Source organism: Arachis hypogaea, chromosome 12 (genome assembly GCF_003086295.3).
Source record: "Arachis hypogaea cultivar Tifrunner chromosome 12, arahy.Tifrunner.gnm2.J5K5, whole genome shotgun sequence".
NCBI lineage: Eukaryota > Viridiplantae > Streptophyta > Magnoliopsida > Fabales > Fabaceae > Arachis > Arachis hypogaea.
In genome coordinates this window covers 30,495,275-30,522,690 of record NC_092047.1, presented here as the reverse complement: position 1 = coordinate 30,522,690, position 27,416 = coordinate 30,495,275, and the positions used below count along the sequence as shown (strand labels likewise).

The following is a 27,416-nucleotide window of genomic DNA, read 5'->3' as shown; positions in this document are numbered from 1 at the left end:
AACGAACGATGAAGTAAAACTTGATTTTGATATCTTCTGAGTGTAAGAATTTCAACATCACCAATGGAACCCTAAGGTAGTGGCATTCATGAAGAGAGGAGGAAGAAGAAGAAGAAAAGAAGAAGACAGAGGGTAGAAGTGGAGAAGACAAGTGAAGAGATGGTGTGTTTTTGATGAAGCACGTTTCATATTTTTATTTTGGGCCAAACGACAATGTTTTTGCCAAATTGGGGCGCCAACCCAAAATGCCAACGTTTTGGCTCTCCAACGTGGCAACTTCATGACACATCATATCGTTGGTCATGACTCATCACCGGAAAACTGTCCAGGGACTATTATGGTGCCCGGAGCCGTACCTAGAGGATTACAATGGTGCAATTGGGATTTCAGGGATCACATTGGGTAACGATCCGAATTTCGGAGACTATTATGGGGATTTACTCCCCATACATTTAATGAAAATTAAATCTCACCTACCATTTCACCGCATGGGTGCCACTAAATCAAGATGACCCACTATATATATAATGGGTAGCTGCAGATACTTGTAATTATAATCACTTTGAAGAATTCCTTTTCTTTCCTTCGAAATTGATATTTCAGAATCAATCATGTATTGTTGAATGCGATATCACTAAAGATGTTGAAAAAACTCGCTCAAGGCTGGCTTGAACACAGTTTTTGGGGAAAGCTTGCATGCATCAGGTACGATTCAGTGATCGGCTTAAAAATTCTTTGGGATTTTCATTTTCAGATTACAATTGTAAAAGGCGTTAACTTTTGTATGTCTGTTATGGTTTCATAATATTTGAGTTTAATTATGTGTTCCAAATTGATCAGATTGGCCGAGCATAAAAATGGTGGGGAAAAAGATCACCGAAACTTAATTGAGGTGATGTGTGATCTCTTTATTAATTTACTTTTTAGTCTTGATTATTGCTAATATATTATCGAAAACCGTATGCTGGTCACCATTCCGACATAACTGATCCTGATATAAGTTGATAGTAACAATTTGTTGTTTGTAAAAATAACCATTGAAAAAATGTTATAATTAGTAGATGCGTTGGTAAAATTGTGATCTGATTAAGCTTCAACTATTTTAAACTTAATTTATGGTGGTGTTACTATTTGCTTGTGTGCGTTGGTGTGTTTCTTCGGGTGAAGAGTATTTTTGATGACGTTGTTGTCTCCTTGTTGAAGCTTCGTTTGAGTGAAAATGCGGCTTAGAAGATAAAAATAAATTGTGGTCTTGGAGGTTCAATGCTACTTGTATTCGTGTTGGACAGGTTGTTTTCCTTTTTCTATGAAAGTTGATTTTTCTTAATTTTATCTATCTCTTCTATGATGCTCATAATAGTAATTTTGATATTTTGTTATGGCTGTTCTCGTTGAGCGTTGATTTGAGCATAGATGCTGCTCAAGAGATGAAAAGTGATTCTAAACTTCAATAAGAGATTTTGATATCTAATGCCAGTTGTGTTTGCTTTGAACATGTATTTTTCCATTTATACTCTATTATAATCACTTTCCACTATTTTGCGAGAATGTATACAAATGCAATGTTCTATTTTGAAGTTGAATAAAAATACAAAGAGTAATCTGCTGGTGCTGTTAGTTTTGGCTTATGTGCACTGGTGTGTTAGTTCGGTTGAAGAGTAATTTTGATGGTACTTTCACCGTTGATATTGTTGTAGGTTCCTTTGAGTGAGAATGGATTTCAAAAGATGAAATGAAATTCTGAATTTATATCAGATCTGTGGAGCTCTAATGCTGTTGGAGACGTGTTTTTCCTTTTTTCAAGTTATGTTAAGTTTCCTTTTTTTTTTCTCTCTCTTTTATGATGCTGTTGGTATTCTTATGTTAATTTAAGTGAGGATCTTGCTGATAAAATGAAAACGAATTGTGAACTTCAATAAGAGATCAGATTTGGATTTCTAATTCTACTTGTCAATTGGCTTTTAAAAATGTGTTTTTCCATTTAGAATATTTTATAATCACCTTCCTTTGTTTTTCCATTTATATTATTTTATCAACTGAAAATGATATAAAGCACAGAGGCTCAAACGAAGAATCCTTCTAATGTAACGCTTGCCAAAATTTGCTGGTATAGAGAAAGACAACTATGATATGGTCCCATGATATAAAGTTTTGACATGTATGCAATATAGTTATGCAGCAGTTTAAATTAAATAGCCATCATCTTTTATATTTTAAAGTAACTCTTGAAGAATGAGTTGTTAGCGCAGTGTATCTTCTATCTTGTTTTCTATAAATTATCCGTGTGTTTGATCATCGTTGCTCTAAATTGTTGTGCAGCTTAGGAAGTTACCAAACCAACTATACTCAAGATCTGCGAAATGTATTGTGTAAGTATTATAACATATCTTTTACCCTCCTTTTAGTGCATGAATATCTGAAAGAAGATATCCTTTTGAATCATTGTGTCTGTCCATTCTTGTTTGACACAACGGTAGCTTGCTATAGATTTTCTAATTTAATGTATAAAGGAACAAATATATAAATAACCAAGACTTTCTAATTTACTGTATAAAGGAACAAATATATAAATAAAAATGGGTTAACGCTCATATATTGTTGAGTTTTGGTTTAGCGTATGTGTTTGCTAGCACGGTTTTTTGCCAAGCAGGTGTTTATATATATATATATATATATATATATATATTACTCTTGAACGGTAACATTGTTATGAAATTTTAGATAGTCTTCTGCATAACCACATATCATTTTTTCATATTATGGATGCTAAATTCTGATAGAGTGATTGCCTCAATGTTATAAAAAGACATTTTTAAGAAAATTACTTTATCAAATAATGGATAATAAAGTTATATCCTCACAGTTCTAACAAATTTTAAATTTAGACTTCATATATTCTGTTTCCACATGCACTAAAGTTAACATGACTCAGACTTATGAAATGCCAACTAATGCTCTTGTAAAGTCATAAAAAACCAAAATGCATCATCTTTTGACTTAAGAAATGCCAACTAATGCTCTTGTGAAGTCATAAAAAACCAAAATGCACCATCTTGAGGCCAGATTGATCGAGGGGATACTATATAGTTATTCTACTTGTGTGACTCCTTTTCTGGGGTTTAATATGAAATTCACCTGAAATAAAGAAAGAGAATGCTACCTTTTTTAACTGTTAGTTAGAAAAAATCACAAAATGTGACATGAGTTCCGTCGATGAATTTGAATGAACGACATCTGAGCATATACTTTTCACATGTTTAATGCCAACCTAACTGATGTACTTGCTAATATAGTAGGATTAGAGCTATTTCTGCAAGCGTTTGTGAACTTTAATTCCAAAATGTCATTTTTTGGATCCTTGCTCTCTTTTTCTACTCAACATATCTGATTTGAAAATATCACCTGCAAAAAGAATGACCTGTTAGGTTAATTATGACGGATTTGTGGTATATTGTTATAAAGATGGTCTGCCATCGCATATAGAGATCGTTGTGAATTTCTTTTATGCACATTACAAAATGCACTTCTATCTTTACGAAGTCATATATATATATGTTCGAATGGAATTTATTCTGATGGAATGCTACATTTAATACCTTACTGATCCTATATGTTCGCTTTTTTTTTTTTGATTTGTAAAAACTTGATTGACTAACCCACAACCAAGAATTATACATTGATACGCCCACCTAAAAACCATGAAATTAGAACATATCCATATATTAAAAACATATGAGGATGTTGAACTAAGAAGCATGCAATTAGGACATACCTAATGGGTGGTACTCGCATAATAAAACTACTTAGACAACGTTTCTAAATACTTCTTTGAACACAACATTGTTTGTTTCCTTCTTCTCTTTTTCTTCATGACATATTATGATCTTGAGCCCTCTTTTATTGGTAACTCTTGAAACTGCAACATATAGTTGCCCATGTGCGAATACAGGCTTTTTTAATATCAAACCAACATGTGACAATGACTGCCCTTGACTCTTGTTAATTGTCATTGCATAAGAAACCATGATAGGAAATTGTCGCCTTTGAAATTTAAATGGTATCCTATGATCAGAAGGGATTAGGGTCATTCTAGGAATAAACACTTTTTGGCTAGCTCCCTTCCCTGTTAAACTTTTTGCTTCTATTATGTGCTTTCCAAGTTTGGACACAACCAATCGTGTGCCATTACATAGACCTGCTGAGTCATCTATGTTTCTTAGTAACATGATTGGTGTCCCTACCTTAACAGTTATCTCATGGTTTGGTACTCCTGAGCATCTAATAGTGTTTAGGAACTCTGGTGTGTGAATTGATGCCAAAATATCATTATTTGTTTCAGATTCAGAAACTGTATCAGAACTATAATAAGTCCGAGCTTCGGATGGGTTCAAACTCATCATATAATTATTTATTTCATCCACCAGTTGTAGTGTCGGTGTGAGGATAGCTTTGTCTTTTACATGTGAAACACAACTTGAACCGCAAAATAATTCAGGGTAAGTTGCTTTACATATCGAACTAATAGGATCATCCTAATCATGTATCAATATATCATCTGGGATCTTTATTTTATCAATACCATCTATAGATGACAAACATCTACCATCTCCAATGCTTAAAATCCAATCAGTAAATTCTCTTAAGTCATTGTTTTCACAATTGCTATTGTCCGCTTGTAAGCGCATGTTTCTTGTCAAAGTCAACAGCTTACAACTATCCCATATATATGATGAGTTAATTGTAGCATTGACAATCTCTTGCCTACTGCCTTGGGTATTACTGGTAGTATTTGTCAAAAATCACCACCAAAAACCACTGTCTTTCCTCCAAATGGTTGTTCCAAGCTTGCAATATTGTTGAACCTCAAAATATCTCTCATGGTCCTATCGAGTGCTTCAATACAAAGTTTATTGACCATAGGAGCTTCATCCCACACAATAAGCTTAGCTCTGATTATTAATTCAGCCAACGGAGTATTTTGCTTTATGTTGCATGTTGAAAATTCATCCAAATTGAGTGGTATTGCAAAGCGAGAATGTGTCGTCCTACCACCGGGTAATAAGAGGGATGCTATGCCACTTGAAGCAACTGTCAACATGATTTGACCCTTGGACCTAATACCTGCAGTAATTGTCTTCCAAAGAAATGTTTTTCCCGTACCACCATAACCATACAGAAAGAAAAACTACCCTGCCCACTATTCACTGCTGTCATCACTTCTTCATAAGCTCTCTTTTGCTCGTTTGTAAGTTGTTGTACATACACTTCATGTTCAGCAGTCAAAATTCGTTTATCGTACTGAAGCTCATCAGAAATCAACTTATTGTTTTCCCCATTCATAATTTGCATCAAACTTGTAATGGCATTGATGGAAAATCTCTTAAGCTCTTGTTATAACTCTTGAGTAGTTTTTCAATTTCTATCAACGTCAGATCCCATAATTCTTCATCTGTAATTTGTAACTCTGTTCAACAAACTGTATACACTGTTGTAAGTAATAGTATGATTTTGTAGAAGATAAAATTTTGCAATAAAATACATACATAAATTATATTTACATCTGTTCTATTATGACCAAGATCATTATTTAGTTAAATATACATTTGTTTTACCTCATGTAGTTGATTCTTATATTTCCCATATCTATATTGGATATTTTGAACTCTGCTATTTGGATGTATATTGTCTATATAGCAATATGTTTTCAGCTTCTTATGATATCTTCAATGCTTAATAGAATTGGATTTTTTGCATGGCATATATACAGTAAGATGCAGAATAAGGAAAAAGGATACACCTTATTGTACACTTCCATATAAGCATTCATGACCATTGAGACAATTTGTGCATAATCAACCTCAGATATAATTTGTGGCTCAACCACCTCGAGGTAAGTATGTCATTTTAAAAGAATTTGTTTTGATGCATGTGTATATTATTTTGTTAGTAATGTTTATTGTTAATTTTGGGAATTGTGTCCATGTCTTTTTGTTTTGTATGAGATTCATACTTTATTTTGCGAAGTAAAAATATATTAAAATCTAGCAAATTCATAAGTCAACTAATATTTATTGATAGAGTTATACTAATAGTTGTCTAGTAACATTAATAGTATTGACAAACTGATACAAAGAATACTTATTTTTCTACAATTAATAATAATAACTATAACAGCATACCTTGATTGTTAAGTAACCTTCTTTGTCGATGAAGAATGTCATCGGATAGCATTCTCTGTGTGCTTTCCCATACATGCTCCGGCCTAGCCATTGAGTTAGAAAACAGGAGTGTTGCATAAAGCCTTCTTAAATATTCTCCTGAGCCCCAGTGACTTGCTTCCTCTATAGCATCAATGTATTCTTTATCATCAGCCAAAAGTTCATATGCATAGCATGCATCTCGAAATGTCGAGTAGACAACACCATCAATAGTTCTAATTTGTTCATAACTGGTAGGTCCTCTAACAAAATTTAGAAGTAGTCTTAGGTAGTAAATCTCTCCTGATCTTGGAGGTACAAAGAAAATACGGCCAATAATTACATGAGATTTTCTTGGAAACCATTTTCTAGTATTAGCCTTCCATACAAACTTAGAAGGAAATTCCACATATGTCAAAGATCGAGCTTCAGGGTATTTTTTGTTTGCCTCGAACCATCCTAAGAACATGGATTCTTTCACAGACTCTTTCCTAGCAACGTCATCCATGTTTTCATCGTCCTTGAATATCACTGGTTGTTCACCAGGAAGCTGAAAGCCTAGCCTTACCACAGAAGGGTTCCTATAATGAATGCTATACCCGAAAATTCTCCATGCAGCTTCGCACGAGGATATGTACCTACAATCATAATACATATTAACTTCATCACACTGATCATTATTCACATCACTTGTAGCACTTCTGTAAAATGAAGTTGTTACACGGTCATTTGGCCTTTATTGACGTATCTAAATAGATACTTAATCGATCTTGACTGGTTACACCATTCAACATTTATGTGAGCACCATATTTCAATAATAACTTCCTATTGTGAGGCACGACATATCGATTGTCAAGTTCCACACCTGATTTGGTTATTATTTTGCCATCATCCCTGCGCCTATAAACCGGATAACCGTCTTCATCAATAGTAGTACTCGCAACAAATCTCTTAGGAAAGTGCCTCATGCATTGACCATTTTTCATGCATGGTGAATCTTTCCTAATACTACCACATGGACCATGCATCATGTGCTTTTCCACTGCTTCGTAATATAGTGGATCGTTGACCTTGTTGGGTATCTCAGCACTTATGATCCGGTCCATGTCTTTTTCCGTTGGAAACTTGTCATCATGATGTAGAAATAACAGAATATGTGCGTGAGGGAGACCGTGCTTCTGAAACTCAATTGTATACACAACTGCAAAGGAGATTATGTACAAACACATTTATACAGGTTCTTAGACATTGTATACTTCCCATTAGTTAATACAGGAGATGCTTTTACGTAGTTATATGATGAAAAACGACAACGCTGGTTAATTTTATAAATGATTGTCTCTTTATTCATACAAATCCAGCAAAGTTTTTTATAATTGAATGGAATTCGCAATTTATAAAGTTTCAAAAACTTCACTGGAACTGAAATATATAAAAAATGTAGCCATCTTAGACTGCAGGTTAATTCAACAGTAATTTAGTTCCCTATTCCATACTTTCTTTTCATCCAAAAATCTTCACATCACACATTTTAATTTATAAAGGGTTTTGTGTATATGTGTTAAACTATTTTTTGGAAATAGAAATTTCTAGTGCGGATTTGTTTAAAAACGTGTGATAGAAGAAGTTAGAGATTTATTGTATAAAATGATTGGTTTCATAAAAAATCAAAATATCTCCATAACGAACATACACATGTACTGGAAAAGCTAAAAAACATGCATATTAATATTAAAGAGTATGTAACGGGACATTGTTTACCTGCACTAACGTGCCTAAATATTTGGTTCTTTCTGATGTCTTGGATAAGTTTGTCCAACTTAACTTTGAAAGCTCTACATACCATGTCTGGTCGATCTTCTGCATGTAGTTCTCTATTCTTAAGAAAGTCTTCTAATTCAGGCCATTTCGGATTACATGTGAATGTAAGAAAGGTCTGGATAGCCAACCACCCTGCAAATCGCCATTGCATCTTGGTAGTTCTGTATCATGTACCTAGGCCCTCCCGTGAATGAAGAAGGCAGGATGATACATTTTTCTCTTGACGCAGGTCTAGTTTCCCCACTTAACACTGCTTTGGATAAGCCCTTGTACATTTCACACCTAAACTTTTTTTGATCAAGCCGAATGTAATTTAATCTGGCTGACTCAATCATGGAGAATCCGTCTACCAAGAATTGCTGAAATAACCTTCTTGAATAGAGAAATGGAGATGCATCGGCTAGTCTTTCTTGGATCCTGAACGCAAAAAACTCGTTCATTGAGACCTCTTGCCTACCCTTATCTTCTTTACCACTTTTTTTTAGAGGAATGTCTTCCTTGTATCCATCTTCTCTATATGGAAACAATAAAGGGTACTGCAATGCCAAATAGGCTGGATTTAGCTGATTAATTCGTTGTAGCCTCCCACTATGTGTTTCAACCAAAATGTCTCTATCAGTTTTGGCGAAATCAAAGTCGCCTACTATCAACGCAGCAACTTCATTAGTGGATGGTAGGTTATACCGCCTACCATCTTTGCCCCGTTTGCCAAACAACCTCAACTTCACTGTGGATGTGTAGTCAGGTCCTATAGACTCCCGAACCATTTGAAATGCCTGGACCAATATGTTGTTATCGTCCAACATCTTCAAATCTCTAACAATATCTTCATGTATCTTGTTGTCTTTTCCTCTGTATCATGGCAAATCATTTTCGAAATTTATGTTAGTTAAATGAATAGTTCCTTACTGATTTAATCAACACATAATAACCATGGCCATATTTAATTCCGTTACGCACCTTATCACTGCTATACGATTTTGAATTTCATTTTATGTATCGTACACATATAATTGTGCAAATCTTGCCATGCACCCCTCTTCGGGTATAAGGCTACCCATCAGATGATAATTCTCTCCATATAGAATAAACGTGCGTGGCCCTTTGCTATTTGTTATAGTTCAATCAATCTTGGCACCCATCGAGGTGAGTTGGAACATAGAGTTATAAGTCTTAATGTTCTCACGGAAATGCTTGCTTTTGATGTCCTCGCCATATAGCAACTCATACAAAATCTTGGGTGCTTCTTAGAGCTGAGGAATTTCAACTTTTCCTCTGTAACAGAGAGTATATGTAGGGGTAGATGTGTTGTATTATTTTTGTGACCTTTCATCGTACCAAAACAAAGCATGACAATATTGACATTCATGAATTGCATCTCCCATGTGCCAGTACACTACATGATAATAGACAACTTAGCCAAATTGTCCAAAAACTAACATTCAATACATACTTGTGGCACATTAAGGTAGGTTATTTTCTGCCTTATACCTTTGTTAGGATTATTTGGAGGTGTGCTTGTGCATGCGTCATTAGTAGCTGCTCGATTTGCTGCATAATAGATGAAGTCAAGATATAGTTTTGAGGAAAATTTTATCTTATGTCACTTGGTTAGATTATTCCTCCAAAAAGTCTGTTACGTTTATGCATATATAGTGTTTGGCATTCTGTAAAAGTAATTGATGAAACACAAATGTTGTTGCTTATGCTCATTAAATTAAAAAGGTATTTTTACTCTGACTTAACAAAAATAAACCTCAAGAAATTCAAAAACTATCTTTTCAAATTTAATTTTGATAACCTACCATTGAAAAAATATTGTTACCAAACCAAATCTCTGTGTTTGAATTATTTTCAGTATGTTTATATTTTGGTCTATCAAGTAAATAGTATATTCGACATTTTAAGGTTACTTAATTATTTAGGCAGCCTTAGTTTAAAAGAATGTAAACTAAATCCAATGCATAACCACTGAAAAGTTGAAGCTGGAACATTTTTGCATTCTTTTCAAATTTTGGAAAGATAATTTTGGATGCTCAATAATTTTTTATATTTGGTTTGACAAAATATCTGTTATTGTTTAAAGATGACCTTTTTTAACTGGTTATCTTATTTTGGAGAACTTTATGGGAACTAAATATTCTTGTTCATTTTGTTCAACAAAAAAATGTGTTACATTATTAGAAAATTATATTTTAAAAGGTAAATTTGATAAGCTAGTTGCTTCGAATAAAAGGCTGCAAAATCCAAGCTTTTGTGTCGGTGAGAATCACTTTTAGGTGTTGCGTTGGATTTTTTTTAACATAACAACCAGTTTTGCTAAATAATTTTAGTTTATTACTTATGCAGAGTGAGTTTAAAGGAATATGAAGTAAATCCAATACATAACCACTTTAAAGTTGAAGCTAAGACATTTTTTCTCAATTTTTTCTATTAAACACAAAATTAATAACAAATCCTTCTCTAATTTCTGCCACTTAATATTGTATATAAATTTTCTTACCCATTGCTACGTTGCTCTTGTCCACGGAGCCACCCTCGTCATGACCTGATCCATTTGAAATTGAATTAAAAATTTGTGGCAATCTAGTTTTTGCCGTGGTTCTAATTGAGGTTGGAGTTCGCGTATTCACCCTGGAATATGTTTCTGCAATAAAATTTTTCAATTGTAAAAATGGTAGTAAGATTTGAGTGTATGTATTTAGTTTTTAGTTGAGGAACTAAATAATCTCGAAGCAACAACGCCTAAATAAAGGAAGATTATCATCTGAGTGTGTGTACATTGTGTGAGAAGATTTGATGCCCCCACGACTATATGCATTTGCATAGTACACTCAAAATTATCTATCTTTTGAGCCACATCCACTTGGACCATACCATTTGCATCGATGTAGTTAAAAATTATTGTACTCAACATAAATAGCTTGGAACTAATCTGATCGAGTATTCACATTTCTTTTTTCAGCCAGCTTAAGAGCCCTTTCCCTCCTGTAAATTTTTGTCGTTTCTGCACTTATGTTACCTACAGGGTTAACACAATACATGTCATTTCTAAGCTTTATGTCTCACAATTTTTATCTGCTGACTTCATAAAAACCCCGTATCTGATAATTGTTGTCGGGATTGCTATTTTTTTAACTTACGTTCAGATCTAATAATCAAGTTGTGACTTATTATTACGAAAGACAGTTCAACCTGTTGGAAAGTTTACATGTCCGGGTCTAATAATCAAGTCGTGACACTATATTATGAAAAACAGTTCAACCTGTTCAAAAAATCCATAGAAAATGAGTCAACCATATCAAAATATCTAACCTCTCGAATGAGCACCATGACCACTGCCACCCACACACTCATGATAAATTGCTGTAGTGATTGATGGGGACCTTTTGGACGTACCTAAGCTGCCGAAGTCTATGTAGTGGTGTCTTGCATTATCATAATTTTCCTTATCCTTATAATGAGTTCCATAATGAGTTTCTCTTCCTGTCTCTAAAATTTCTGCATAGAAATTGAGTATAAAGTGAATCCATTTTTGTAAGACAGTTTGCTAATCTAAAGAACTTCAAATGTTATGTTACTCGCTGCTTCATTATGCCTTTGTGTTCTTTTTCTTCTACTGTAACACTTGAGATAGAAGACCTTGAGCTTCTTCCAGTCAGCCTTTGTTCAAGTTTATCTGAAAAAAAATCCATCTTATGTTTTTGAGGCATGTTGATATCCCATACACGGTTACATAGCATATTCCATACACTTCAGAATATGATGAACCTTATTAAGAATACTACCAAATTTTCGTCTTTAGGATATTATCTGAGTGGACATTATATAGTGATGAAAATTGCACAGATTTCACTATTTTTATTAAAAATTTACGCACCTGATTCTTGTGAAGATGAGCTATGGAAGATTTGCTGCAGAGGTACTCGAGTGTACAATGTCCTCTGAGAGTCCGATTGTGATGTCTTCAACTTCTTTCTCTTGTCATCCATGATACTCTTCCTTTTACACCTAGATATGAATGAGGAGTTTTGGTCCATTTTAACGGTAGTCCTATATATAACTTCTAGTTTAAAGTTTCTTTAACCATACACGGTCAACCACAATATTCTGTTAGCTACACATGTATTGCTGAAATCTCTACTGGTTTGGATATTTTGGTAGACATCTTCACTCAATAAAGAAACCTAAACTACTATCTCAATGATGGTGTTATCTTTGTTTCTTATATATCCCACTGTATCTTTTTTTTCCCTTGCCTTTTGACCTAGTTTCTACGATGATTAATTTTTTGATTGACCACTATATCGTGCTAATATCTGCATTTATGGTTTAATTCAATTTGCATTAATATTTTGGTTTTAACCATATTGTATTTTTATGAATTGTTGATGTATAGATTCCTTTTTTGTGGAGTACAAAACACAATATATTAATAACTAAAAAGATCCTGTTTCTTTTAGGGGCTTAGTTTATCTTTTAATTATTTATTCATTTTTTACTTCTATTTTGACCCTTTTGATACTATAAACTTGACCATTAAAATGTTCAAAAAATTTTCTAATATTATCCAAGCTTACTCTTTTTTGTATTATGTTTTGATAGTCTTTTTATACCCTCATGTTACCTTTAATATCTAAGTAATCAACTTTCTTAGTAATATAGCCTCCATTACAGTGTTTTTATCCTACTATATTTGTTGTGGCCAAGCTTATTGTGATTATTTGTAAAACCGTTTTCAAATGGTTTATATTCCTTACTTAGTTATTATCGACTGTATGAGCTCAAATTAAAAATGCATATGAGTGTTCAGAGATATGACTAATTGTGTGGACATAAACACTCGCAATATTGGTGTTACAACCAAATCTTATAACTATTTATATTAATGAGTAGATACTAAGCCAAGACACTCTAGGAAATCACACTAAACACTGACCTAATACACTATAATATAATACCCTGCAGATTATATTCTACTTTCTTATAAAATCTTGGAAACTCAAGAGAGTTTCTTTGACAAAACCATACACTCAGAACAAAGACAAATAAGAAACTAACTATCATTATGCATCCATTATAGGAACTGAGGATGCTCTGATCTAAACCAAAATACAATAACATAGACAGACACAAAACAAATTTTTTGAAAACATAAGCTTGAGACCTAATACTTAAAAGTTGTGAAATATTGGATGAGTTTCCACATAAGTGTGGGGTAACTGGTTACACAATATAGAGACTTTCAGAGTGCATGGTCATGGACTTGACGTGTACATTTTGTTGCCAAGTACGGTGCATCAGGTGCTCCCTCCTAGCTCCGCTCCACTTAAGTCTTGAAAGCAAAAGATCTGTCCTATCAGCACCATTGGATCCCCCAAAACGATTCCTACACTCCATGATGGAAATGATATCCTTTCCGATGAACATAGATGGGTTGTAAAGAATGCCAAGTCCTGTAACTCTTATCCCAATTAAGCTTGTCCTGTCCATCATGCTTAATTTCCCAAACTATAACTTCCCTTGAGAAGCCTATATTACGATAGGATATGAAACCAACCCCATCATGCAGATTTGTAAGAGAGTGATAGGTTGATCTTGCATCAATTGGAATAATGCTTTCAAAAAACTGCCTTTGTATTATGGAGAAAGATATTATCAGTGATGATTTAGTGAAGTTGGTTCCTTCCCAGCCAATCCAGTAAACAATTCTATCAACAACGATAGACTTTGGTCCCAACTTTTGCACGTCGCTGGTGAATGATCTGCAATCTCACCAGTTATTCTCAAATGAACAGTATAGACTCCAGCCCAAGGTCCTATGTATGTAATGGCGCTTAAAGACATGCACAATTCGATACTCCACTGAATCATACAAATACCCAAATGCATAAACTACAACATGATGACGGTAGTGTTTTTTGGACTCATCAAATACATATTTCATCATTCCAGTGAGTGGATTCCATATGAGTAGCCTTGAGTTAAGTCCTCCTTGGGATAATTTTATACAAAGAACTCCATGGTCTGAGCCAATAAGTGAGTAAAAACCAAGCTGGTTGATCACAATTGGAAGGTTTAGCTGCGAGTGCACTCCATCATTTACACCAGCACGAATGAACCATTGAGAATTTTCGTCTGCTGGAGGGTTTCCAACACCAATAATGACATTGATGTTTTGACCCCTTTGTTCAGCCCAGTTCTGCTTCACAAAGTATGGTGTGTTAAGCCTGAAATTCCAAGACTTGTTGAGTGCCCTACACCTGCCACCAGTCTTAGGATCAGCCTTAGTTAAGATCTTCCATACTAAGTCATCACCAAGATATGGTAATAGATTTTTTTTTTGGAGAAATGTCACTCATTTGTGAAATGCAGCTTATAAATTTCTTAGTGAAGTTTCTAAGTAGAGAGGAATGCTTATGTTTTGTGCTTGTGTCCATTGGATTAGATGTCGTTTATATATAGAATGATAGGAGGTGTATTTCATGCAATCCTAAATCTATTATGAAGGGTTTAGACTACTTCATAATAGATATATTCCTTTTTTTATTTACTTTTTTGTCCAAGGTCTATAACAACTATCTACTACATGGCTACATGCATCATATCTGTATGGTGATTTCCAAATACCATGGCTTTGCTTTTGTTATAATCTGTTGATGCTTTGTTTATATGTTTGTTAACCTAAAACATGAAACATGTTAAGTGATGTGATATAACATCTGGTTTGCACATTTAACCAAGACGATATACACATTGCCATTTGCTGATTCTCCTTATATAGCTGTGACTTTTTTACTTAATTATTAATTGTCACTTTTAACCTATAAACCTATAAAAATAATTGTTTAATTGACCAAATATGTAGTCTCCAAAAAACTACATATAGTGGTTGGTAACTATGCTCATCCTTGCACACTTTTGTTATGACTGCTTTGAGTTGACTAAAGACACAAAAGGCTAATTAGTTGTACAAACAAAACCAGCAAAATCAGCTTTCATTTTCTTATATTTGAATGCTTAGAAAAGTAAAAAAACTTTTTGGCTAATGTATACATATTTTTATATATATTGTTACTTAATATGTATTTGTTGTGCATTGTGCTTTGATTTGACTAAAGAAAAAAGACTAATTATACGTATAAAGAATACCAGCAAAATTAGCTTTTATTTTCTTATATTTGAATGCTTTGAGAAGCAAAAAGAACTTTTTAGCTAATGTATACATACTTTTATATATATGATTACTTAATATGTATATGTCATAATGATTTTACTCCTATTTCTGTATATCCTCTTCAAAAAAAAAACAAAACTTGATAAGAATGGACTACAAACTCTTGGTAAAAGTCAATGAGTTCGAATATATATTAAAACTATGTATGTGGAATCGTGCATGGATCACTGGAAATAGATGATAGCCATTATGATTTGATTGCCAGTCTTATGTGTTTTATGATTATTTAATCTTATTTATCTTGCTCCATAAAACTTATTAAGATCCCTCTTTTTGCAGCTTAAAAATTTTTTGGTGAAGTTTTTAAGTAGAGAAGAGTGTTTATGTTTTGTGCTTGTGTCCATTAGATTAGATGTCGTTTATATACAGAATGATACGAAGTGTATTTCATGCAATACTGTATCTGTTTTAAAGGGTTTAGACTACTTCATAATACATATTTTCTTTTTTTATTTACGTTGTAGTTGATTAGTCTATAACAATGAGCATTTACATGCATCGATACTTGCATCGCATCTATACGGTGATTTTCAAATGCCCATTGCTTTTGTTATAATCTGTCGATGCTTTGTTTATATGTTCGTTAACCTAAAACATTAAATATGCTAAGTGACGTGATATAACATCTTGTTTGCACATTTAACCAAGACGATATACACATTGCCATTTCCTGATTCTCCCTATATAGCTGTGACCTTTTTATTTAATTATTAATTGTCACTTTTAACCTATAAAGCTATAAAAATAATTGTTTAATAGACCGAATGTGTAGTCTCCAAAAAAAAAACTAAATATTGTGGTTGGTAACTATGCTCATCCTTGCATACTTTTGTGCAATGTGTTTTGAGTTGACTAAAGACAGAGCAAAATCAGCCTTTATTTTCTTATATTTGAATGCTTAGAAAAGTAAAAAAATTTTCTGGATAATGTACACATACTTTTATATATATGATTACTTAATATGTATCTATTGTGCAATGTGTTTTGAGTTGACTAAAGAGACAGAAGACTGATTATATGTATAACCTAAACCAGCAAAATCAGCTTTCATTTTCTTATATTTGAATGCTTAGAAAAGTAAAAAAAGTCAATTGGCTAATGCATACATACTTTTATGTATATATGATTACTTAATATGTATGTCATAATGATTTTACGTCTATCTCTGTATATCCTCTTCGAAAAAAATAAAATTTGATGAGAATGGACTACAAATTCTTGGTAAAAGTAAATGAGTTTGAATATATATTCTTTAATAATATTTATGTGGATTCGTGATTGGATCACTGGAAATAGATGATAGTGATTATCTCCTTGGTTGCCAGTATTGTGTGTTTTATGACTATTTAATATTATTTATCCTGCTCCATAAAATTTAGTAAGATCTTTCTTTATGCAGGTATAATCCTTGTATTGTATAGGTGGAGAAATTTCTATTAAGTCATATTATGAAAATTTAATTTGCTTGTGGATCACATCATGATATCTTCTTTTAGGGTTTTGGAATATAGCCATACAAAAAATACAACTAAAATTCAATTTGATATTCTTTGAAAAATAACCCTAATTTTTCAGGCGCTCTAAATGTGTAAATGCGTTGACTGTTGAAACCACCATAATTTCATATTAAGCACCTTACGGTGTTTGGCCCAATTAACTGTTTTCTTTGACCACACTTTCACTTTAGCATTAACTATACTTACTTGCATTAGAAAGACATATCATATGAGAAATGTTTTAATGAATCGTCTTTTTATTGATAATGGCCATAAATAGTTAGAAACCCGATGAATTCAATTCCAAATGCATGTGAACAAAATAAACATGAAATTGGATTTATAGGTGATAGTGTATGTAAAAGCTAATGCTGCAACATCCTTGGTTATGCAATATAATGTATCGTCTTTGTCAACTAACCTTTTTTATTGTATCAACTTGATCGGTTATGCCATTTGAAACTTTCAAAGATTATGCCATTCAAATGACTATCCTTGTTGCAAGTATTTTACCCTTGGTTTGACACTCCTTCTGAAATATTTCTAACTTCATTATAAAGCTTTACCCCTGATTTGACCCTCCTTCTGAAACATTTCTAATTTCATTATAAAACTTTTAGGGTTTATGCGTATAACATACGATAGCTGTACCCATATTCTATCTAAAAAAAATTATTTATATTTCTTGTCACTTAGTTGAGCAATTAGTAGATATATTATTGTATTCAACTTATCCAATTTCTTTATGCCTTTAGATCCTTTGCTTTTTCGTTTCTAGTTATTCGTGAAACCTGTTGAACTATCTCTAAAAATCATATATGGGCTCTTTCATCATTGTAATTGTCGAGGAGAAATTTTTTACTTAATCTGTATAAGGATCCATAAACTTTATCTTACTCAATGAGGATCATATCTTGTTAGAAAGGCATCCCTTTATGGACCTTGTCATAAAAATATGTTGAAAGTTTTTATTGGGATTGCTACCATAATTAGTCAGCAACATAATAGCCTATACTCTTGAACTTTGTTAAGATTTTTTTATAATAATACATTTGCCCATTACGTGCAGAGAAATGCAAAGTCACCAACAAATTGCTTTATATTCATAAGAAATCTATACCAATTCAAAAATATCATCACTACATGATTTTTTTTAATCTTGAATTCACTTTTTTTTTAAATCTTTTATTTCATTTACCTAGTATTTTTTATTATTAAAATTTATTTCAGCACAATAATTAAACATGAATAAAGAATGGAGTTTAATTAATAGTTTCTATTTCTTTTTAATAAATTGAATCCCATTCAAAAATCAATCTGCTTTTCTATTTCATTTACCTTGCAATTTGAGAAACACATTTTAGATATGACTTTTAGATATAGCTTCTCCAAGGTTAAAATTCATTTTGCACCATAATTATACATGGTTAAAGAATGAAGTTTAATTAATAGTTTTTGTCCTTTGTACACCATTCTATAACCCGCGTTAACTATTTTGAGTAGTCTTCCCAAGCATCACACAGATGAGAAATCAACTCTAAAGAAAAGTTATATTTTGGATTACTTGGCTATATCAATAGTCGTTGTCAATATGTAAATAGTCTTTGTAAATTAGAAACTCCTATTTAGGTTGTTAGTTATATTTTATATAATGTCAAATTTGTATTAACATATAATCCATCACGTGAAAAATAAGTTCTAACATCAATTTCTCTGGGTTCAAATTTTGTAAGGTATTATTCATCATGGATTATGTTTAAGGCATATATTCTCATACACCATAACATAATATAAATCATATATAATATAAGTCTCATTCAAAATATATTCATGATAATACATCACTTTTTGGATATCATTGCACATAAGCAACTCTTCTGATCCCTAAACATAGAACATCTTTCAAAACATATAGTCTATGGTTAAACAAATACAATCAATATTAAATAACTTTGTCAACTTTAGTTAATACTTAATTATCCACATCAGATGTTTGAGACTTTTGTTTTTTCCCTTGAACCTATTGGTTGAAAGCTAGCATTCTTCATCAACAACCGAACCATACTTCAAACTGTCGGCAATTCTTTTAGCTGGTATTTTGTATTTGAGGCTTTCAACACAGTTTTCCATAGAATCCTACACAAAGACATACATGACAGTTCACTTAGAATAATTTCAGAACCTAAATCACATGTTTTTTTATACATTCAAAACACTTGCATATACTGACCACAGTAAGCTGAGGATCATTATCATTCTTAAGATTAACAACATGTCCGGACATCTCCAGCGTGTTGCTACCTCTATTCTCCTATTTAAAGTGAAACCCTACTCATAATTAGATATTAATGTACATTTTGATAAAAAAAAAAAAACAATTGTATGGTCTGGAAATCATATCTACTTATTAAAGTGGAATAGGTATACACGTATAATGATGTTCATAGATGTGCTAACGTCCATTTGCTTAGGCTTGTTCTTTGCAACTGTTTCTTCATCATCACACACTTTCATGACTGTGTAAATCTGATCATAGTGTTTTATGTTGCCACTTTTCACATTGATTTTGAAAAGAACTATTCTATCCATCATGTTGTCTAGACTTTTAGGGTATTCATCCTCTTTAGCATCCTGAAACCCCAACCAATAATTAGATGTATTTTTGTGTATATAATTTATAATATTTTGAAAAACAAAATTGTAACTTTAATCCCTAATAGTATAAGGATTTGGTGTGCTATATACATCCTCCTCTACAATTTTTTCAGCTGCCTTTCCACACAACTGGTTGGTTTCTCTGTCCCACAATAACAATGTAATGCTTCCGGTACCATCAAAGACCATGACCTCAACCTTGTATCTGTTGTTTCACGTGATAATAGCGATAATAGTTTTAGTACAGGGATCACAAATATCAAGTAAAATGAAGATGCTAATTGTTAATAATCACTCAAATTAAGAACACACACCTGAGTGCTGCACATCCATGGGTGTGGCCACACTTTGCACATTCGTACCTATTCCCAATAGGAGTTTCCACCTTTTTTGGACATCGCCTGCATGCTTTATAAAATCAATCATCCTTCCCAGCATTGATTGAGACAATAGTACCTGCAATCCAGGTTGGCCCCTCCTTGGAAGCATTACACACATTAAGACCTTTTACCTAATAGCTCATCTGATTTTTGAAACAGCAAATAACTTCATAATTACAATAACTTTTACCTCGACAGACTTAAAAACTTCTTCAATCGTTTTCACAATAGCTGTGCCATTGTTGAGCTCATCAGTCCCAACCCATGAACTTTGGGTCGACTGATGGCTAATCCTCATTGAAGTTGACTCAGAACCGCTGAGTAGGCTGCAATTCACGTGTTAAATGGTTAGACAACATACTGTTACCAAACCAAATCTCTGTGTGTTACCAAACCAAATCTGTATGTGTTTGAATTATTTTCAGTATGTTTATATTTTGGTCTATCAAGTAAATAGTATATTCGACATTTTAATGTTACTTAAATATCTAGGCAGCCTTAGTTTAAAGGAATGTAAACTAAATCCAATGCATAACCACTGAAAAGTTGAAGCTAAAACATTTTTGTATTTTTTTCAAATTTGGAAAGATAATTTTGGATGCTCAATCATTTTTTATATTTGGTTTGACAAAATATCTGTTATTAGTTAAAGATAACCTTTTTTAACTGGTTATCTTATTTTGGAAGAACTTTTTGGGAACTAAATATTCTTTTTCATTTTGTTCAACAAAAAAATGTGTTACATTATTAGAAAATTATATTTTAAAAGGTAAATTTGATAAGCTAGTTGCTTCGAATAAAAGGCTGCAGAATCCAAGCTTTTGATAACCTATCCTTGAAAACACTGTTATATGACCACAAAACATTCAACTTCTTTTTAAAATGTACTGACCTTTTTTTGAATGACATAACTTCTTTTAGTTCTGGGTTGACATGGACCTTGGACAGTTCAAAGTGGCTCTGCACTAAAGTTTTGCCATTCCATCTGGTTGCTTTAAAATATTGGAGGATCACAATAAGCGGTTCAAGTTGATCATCATCAAGGTGAGGGAGTATCTGGTCAACAGTTTCGCCAAAGAGAGTACAACTTAACCTGTTCTTCCTGTCATCAGCCCCAGGAATTCAAGCTTACTATATAAATAAGAAAACCGAATAAACAACATACCTCTCTTAATAAAAACACATAGAACTTACTCCAAGTCTTCCACAATAACAACCAAGCGCTTAGTCTCTATTCCCTTGCTAGTTATTAATTCTCTTGGATCTTCCTTTCCAACAACTTCTCCAATTATATCTACAAAATAATAAGAAGCACACTTTTAGATATGGCTTTCCAAGTGGTTATAATTTTTTTGCACATCTATATATCATTACATATAGTCTTAGACTTACCAAACAGTTCAAGATCCTCTACTTTCTCGACTGTATGCATCTCTGCAAGGTTCCTAAATCGAAATGCTTCCAAAGAAAAAGTTGGATTCTCTATATGTTCAACCCTTGTTCTATGTGAAAACACAAGTACCCACCTACTAACACCGTTTTTTTTCTTGGTTATGTTGTCAACAATTATGAAGTTACTCATAGTATACATGTGGAACTCATGAATAATACTAATGTATTTCTTTGCTAGTGATCTTGGTATGGTTGTATAAATCCTGCCACCCTGTGACAACGAAGTGAATACTTAAAGAGTGAGTATATCTTTAACATGTTTAAGTCATAACAATGGAGATAAGTCTCAATGTAGTCCCTGAAGTTGCACTCGAGCCTCAAAGTAGTCCCTGAACTTAAAAGTTCCTCAGAGTCATCTCCGAACTTGCACTCCGGGATTCAAAGTTGTCCTTCCGGCAATTTCTGGACAGCTGGCGCAACCGGAAAGCTTAGCTGGCAGCGTTGGTGACACGTGGAACTCATAGAAATGACGTCGTTTCACACTGATTACGTCCCTCCCTCAACGTTTCAATAACGTATTGTCTCCCTCCACTCTAAACACGAAACAAACACAACACAGAGTGAGGTTTCTTCTTCTCCCTCCCTCAATCTCCAATGGCGCATGTGCTCCTCCATTAAATGCACCGATTTCAGTGGAAGACGTTGGCTCTGGAGCATCGCTGTTTTCCACTCCTTCATACACAAAGTTGGCGCTTGTGCTCCTCCATTAATCGCTGTGAGTCCCACGTGTCACCAACGCTGCCAGCTAAACTTTCCGGTTGCGCCAGCTGTCCAGAAATTGCCGGAAGGACAACTTTGAGTCCCGGAGTGCAAGTTTGGGAATGACTCTGAGGAACTTTTAAGTTCAGGGACTACTTTGAGCCTTGAGTGCAACTTCAGGGACTACATTGAGGCTTATCTCTACATGACATATAAAGCACAGTTATGTTTTTGTAAAAAATGCTCCTACCTGTTTATCTTGAAGAACCATTTCGATGGAGCCAATCTCGCTGACATTGAACTTGTTTGGAGTTGTCCACACCCTTACAACAAATTAAATATTTTGAAATTCCATGCAAATCTGATCCTAAATCAAAATGTTCATCCATTGTGTTTCAGGTCTCCTACCAGGTTGAGAAGTAGTGGGGAGTTTCAGGTCTCCCGTCAGGATTGTTTAATGTCAAAAAGTGGATATTTGAATTATATATATGACTGGTTTACTTCATGTGCATTGCAATGTCAGATTTACCCATTATATATTGCTTAAATTTTCTATTTACCCTGCATGCCACTTGTCATTCAAGAAACTGCTACACGTGTCGAGCATAGAACCCATTACTTGTCTCCTATTATATATTAATAGATAGATTAATAGAAGATTAATAGATTTCAGTTACACCCTTCAGCACCAGCAAATCAGCAATCCAACCAAAAAAAGCACAAAATCACAAAAAAAAAAAAAGGAAAAAAGAATGCAGGCTCTGACCCTGAGCAAGAGGCTCTCTACATCCAAGCCTCTCTTCAGAATCTCTCCTAACTTCATCGTTCAATCATCAACCACCTCCTCCTCTTCCACCACCTCTCCGCCACCTTCGTCACCGATCACCGCCGCAGATGGCGGCTCCTCCTGCCATCCCTTGGCTCTCCTCAGCTTACTCCGCATTCCCAGGTCCGCTACCCAAAGCCTCCGAATTGGTGTCTCCGGATCTGACGTAAGCATAACCGTTTCCTCGATTCTCTTGTATCGCTGTCATTTTCTTGCACGATTTCTTGTGGCAACACTGATAGTTAGCAAATACTGTTAGAATATTTTAGTTTCCATTGTTTTCTTGTTTTCATGATTTATGTTTTTTCCCTGCTTATGGTGCAGCTTAGAGATGCGAATCTCGCTGGAGGCCAAGGTTGCGATTTTCATTTCTTTGTTGTTATTTGCTGTTTCTGATTTAGTTTTTGAGATATTTATTGCCACTGATGACTTCAATGTGCGTTGCTATGGTGGTTGATGTGGACGTGTGGTGTGTGTGCTTTTAGTGCGCGCTTATGAGGTACTGCTTATTAGTTATTACTATTTGATTGATAGAGAATTTGGTTGGGTTGTAGGTTTTAGTTAAAGATTTTTGTCTAATGTGTCATTTGATTTGTGTAAATTTCACTAGGTTCTGAAACTTTATCGCCCCTGTTACAGAACCGGAATAGCAACTTTCAAGGTTTCATTCTAAGATTTCATATTTTTTGCTCTTAGCAGATTTCTTATTTGATGTGATTACTGTTGCATGTTATGCTTCCTTCAGCTGTTTTATCTTGATTGGAACTACTTCAACTAATCAATGGATTGATTCATCTTAATGAAGGATTTCATTCTTTTGCTAATGTTTGAATTGGAGTGTTGTGTTGTTCACATATTTGTACATATCTGTTCAACTTGATAAAATAAGGAAAATAGAATTAGTAAGGATATTGAAAGTGTGATTTTTGTCAGTTGACGAAACTATTATTGCTAGAGGCTTTCATGTAATTTTTAATATCCTAAGTTAAGGAGAGGGTCTTTTGGACATTTTGTTTGGGGACAATCTTCTGCAAATTTCTTCACTCAGAGAAATAGCTTGGATTTTAGAGCCAACTTTGTTTCCACACTCCGGTGTCTACCTTATAATATGCTTGGGTAGTGGGACTGTTTGGGTAGTAGAACATTTTCATAAATGATCAAAAACTTTTTTCCCCTCTTCTGAGCAAGATGATGAAGAAAGTGGATAGAAAACGAAAAGCTTTTATTTTGTGTATGTCTATTATCTCAAGTTCTCAACAATGTTTGAGAGATATATCTGTAAAGCTATTTGCTCCCTGCAGAGTCCGTTTTGCTCTATCATAGACAACAACAAAGTTTTTTCTTTCTTTTTCTATCACTAGATGTAATGGCCTGGCAATAGTGTGCTAAGTAGTAACTTTCCTTAAAACTACTACCATATATGTTAACGCTGCATCTTAGATTGTAAATGCTTCAGTCTTGTTAAACCGTGTGACAATGTCTCCCAGGTTCAGCCTCACGGTGCAGCTGGTTATGCAACTGCTACTACTACTGGCGATAGCATCCAGAGGTTAGTTGGTGTAAATTCAAAGTATTCAATAATAAAATTGATTTTAGTTTCAGTTTTTTCAAGCATCACCATCTTCTGTTGTATTAATATGCTTATTTCTTGGCCTGATTGCTGAGACTAGTGACTTTTCTGGGACCTTGTTTGTTGGAATTTTCAAAGTTTATACGTAAATATAGTCATAACTGCTATTTTTAATAGAATAAAAAAAATAATATTCTTGGATAGTTGAAGGAAAAAATATGCAAAAGGATAAGACATGTTGAGTTAGCATCTATGAAGCATGAACCCAGCCTATTGATTTTTCTTGTTATCTTTTGGAGCAATTTCAGACCACATCTTGTCATGAAAGCCCAAAATAAAAAACTTTTTATTAAAGGGGCATAGAAATAAATACTTATTTTACTAAAAGGGCATATAAATAGAGGATACCAATTTTATTAAAAAAAAATCTTAGATACCAAAGATGTATACAACATGCTCCATTTTTTTGTGAGGGACTTAGAATGAATACCTTGTATTTGTTGGATTTATTTCTTTGATTTTGGTATGCCTGTCGTGTTAGGTGTCCATGTTTGAGTCCCTGACCCATAGGTTATCATTAATTTCTTTATCAGAACACCGTGCCTGAACATTCTTCATTTTTGTTTGGATAACTTGCTGTTAATTAATCTAGAAAATGATCTTTAGTGTATTCATAAAAGAAATCAATTTAATCATCACAGATCAAAATCCACCCACCTCAATGTTGGCAACAGAAGAATCTTGCTCCACCCTAGAAACTTGCTTTTGCATCTATCTCTTTCCAATCAAGATTTTTAAACCTTATCGTCCTATTTTTGGGAGTATTAATGATTTTCATCGTCATCCATGTGACGCGACATTGTTTTGATTTTTGAACTGCTACCATAAAACACTTTTCCATATGCCAATCCTTAAGTATATACCCTGCAATTGAATCTGTGAAGCTTCACCTAAGATGGTTAATTCCTTTCATGTTTACAAAGGCTCAAAGCTGCAGTAATTAATTATTGCACTCATACACTTTGGTGCTTGTGATTTATTGAGTAATGGTAAAATATTTGGCTGTCTTTGATGACGTCAAATCTCTTCTAGATCATGAAACATTTAACTGGAGGTTAGGTTATATGAGGTTACCAAATAAAAATTAACACAATGTATTCCGTGTCGTCAAGTGTCTTGTCCTTCATTTTTAATCAACTTGGCCACTGCTGAAGCAGTTGTGTTCATTAATTTTAATTTGTGTAATATTGGCTTCAATATCACGTTGATCGATGTTTCCAGCACATATTATTTTTTATTCTAAAGGCCAAATGATTTGGGGGTTTTAGCCTGGATTTGAGTGGATATCTTTGTGAGATAAAAATCCAATTGTAGAGTAAACAGTGTGTGTTGGATGAGATGTTCGATTTAACTTGCCTCCCCCCTTCTTTTTTCAAAACCCCCTTTTCTATTTATTTCTTGATAATAATAAGCTTGTCTAGGGTATGCATTTGTAAAACCTCAATCTTGGTGCTTGTTCTAATTGGGTTCAATCTATTCAAGCCTAAAGGGATCAGTATACTGGTCTTAGGTCATGAAAATTTGACAATAGAAATGTCATTGAAACATTTGTGAAATCCTCTTGAAATAGAAACGGGCATTTTACAGGTCTGGTTTGATTACTTTAACCATTGTTCGGCATGTATATAGGAAGGAGCGATACAGTGGATTGAGGAGTGTAGGTCCGAAGACAAAGAGAGAGCAGCTGCTAAAAGCCACTGCACTTGTCCCACTTCTTTTGATATTCCCGAACGCATATTCCATGCTCGCAGCGAATCTCTTTGTATTCTGGCACATAAGTGCTGGTATTGAAGAGATTTTGGCTGATTATGTCCACCATGAGATGACCCGAAATTACGTCGTGATTGCTTTCAAATTGTTCCTGATAATTGCAATGAAGGATGTGTTCCTAAAATTTGTATTTGTATAATCAGATAGCTCACTAAAATTATGCTTGCATTTCTGCATAATAAGAGCCCGATGAGGCCTTATTTCCAGTTTTCAATTGGTTATTAGAGGTGAGGCAACATGATTATTTGATTTATAAAGTTAATGAATGACTTTTAGTGTGTATTGCTCAAATTTTTGAGATAAGTCTCAATGTAGTCCCTGAAGTTGCACTCGAGCCTCATAGTAGTCCCTGAACTTAAAAGTTTCTCAGAGTCATCCCCGAACTTGCACTCCGGGACTCAAACTCGTCCTTCCAGCAATTTCTGGACACCTGGTGCAACCGGAAAGCTAAGTTGGCAGGCTTCGTGACACGTGGGCATTACAACGGCTAGCTGATGTGGCATAGTAAACTGTCCGGAATCAATTTGGTCCCTTAAATCAAGTTAAAACCCTAATCTCCAATTTTGAAGCCCACAACGCTCTGTCTTCTCTTCTCTTCGTTTCTCTGTTCTTGTCTTCCCCACAGCGCTCTGCTCAGAATAATTGCTGCTTTCATTTGCTATAGTATAATCCCTAACACTGTATGTAGAAAAATCAAAGCACCAGATCATGACATAACCATAAATTCACAAGAAGTACGATTAATCATAGAAAATTTAAATTTTCACAACATATCCGACTTCACCCAGAAAGAAAAGCTGATAACCTTTGAGGAACAAAACTCAATACACACAAGCTTAAAATTTGCAGCATAGAACGAATATACAAAATATTTCTGGTGGCTTTTTTATTCCCTTAACTATTCTATCTTAATATTTGATGTGACAAAGAAAGGAATGGGGGAAAAGGGTAAAAGTTGACAATACAGAGTACAAACTCTAATTTCAAAAGGTTTTCAAATCACAATTCAGTACTTCAGTTTTTACTAAAAATCATGTATGATTTTTTGCCCCCACCATAGCCATTATATTTTAGTTTCTGGTCTTCCTCTATCAAGAATGGAAATTCTATTCAATTAAAAAGAGTAATAAAATAAGTCATCAACAAATAGAAGCTCCAAACTCCAACGCAGCCCAATTCAACATGAACAAAGAAAATCAGGTTAGTCAGTTACAAAAAATTTTAATTTTGCAATGCAGCAAATGAAAGAAAA

At 33.8% G+C, this 27,416-nt stretch overlaps 3 protein-coding genes across 6 annotated transcripts; 1 reads left to right on the top strand and 2 right to left on the bottom strand.

The window, feature by feature from the left end:
* On the top strand, positions 1-26,455 carry LOC112727261 (uncharacterized). Of its 4 annotated transcripts, none has more exons than XM_072209142.1 (11): positions 1-705; positions 841-892; positions 1,204-1,289; positions 1,698-2,369; positions 5,768-5,890; positions 22,625-22,930; positions 23,089-23,119; positions 23,250-23,263; positions 23,375-23,425; positions 24,252-24,313; positions 25,982-26,455. In XM_072209142.1, exons 6-11 carry the CDS (start codon positions 22,691-22,693, stop codon positions 26,301-26,303), a joined length of 720 nt encoding a protein of 239 aa, XP_072065243.1. In that variant the 5' UTR covers positions 1-705; positions 841-892; positions 1,204-1,289; positions 1,698-2,369; positions 5,768-5,890; positions 22,625-22,690; the 3' UTR covers positions 26,304-26,455. The 4 variants fall into 4 exon arrangements, with proteins under 4 accessions (XP_072065243.1, XP_072065242.1, XP_025632721.1 ...); XM_072209141.1 differs by having other exon boundaries at positions 22,612-22,930; XM_025776936.3 differs by having other exon boundaries at positions 22,605-22,930; positions 26,024-26,455.
* Positions 3,804-4,397, bottom strand: LOC140176692 (uncharacterized). Its single transcript, XM_072208236.1, has one exon. It carries the CDS (start codon positions 4,395-4,397, stop codon positions 3,804-3,806), a length of 594 nt encoding a protein of 197 aa, XP_072064337.1.
* On the bottom strand, positions 4,793-7,427 carry LOC140176691 (uncharacterized). Its single transcript, XM_072208235.1, has 3 exons — positions 6,919-7,427; positions 6,180-6,835; positions 4,793-5,121 (listed from the first exon to the last, which is right to left on the bottom strand). Exons 1-3 carry the CDS (start codon positions 7,425-7,427, stop codon positions 4,793-4,795), a joined length of 1,494 nt encoding a protein of 497 aa, XP_072064336.1.
* Positions 26,456-27,416: the final 961 nt, after the last annotated feature.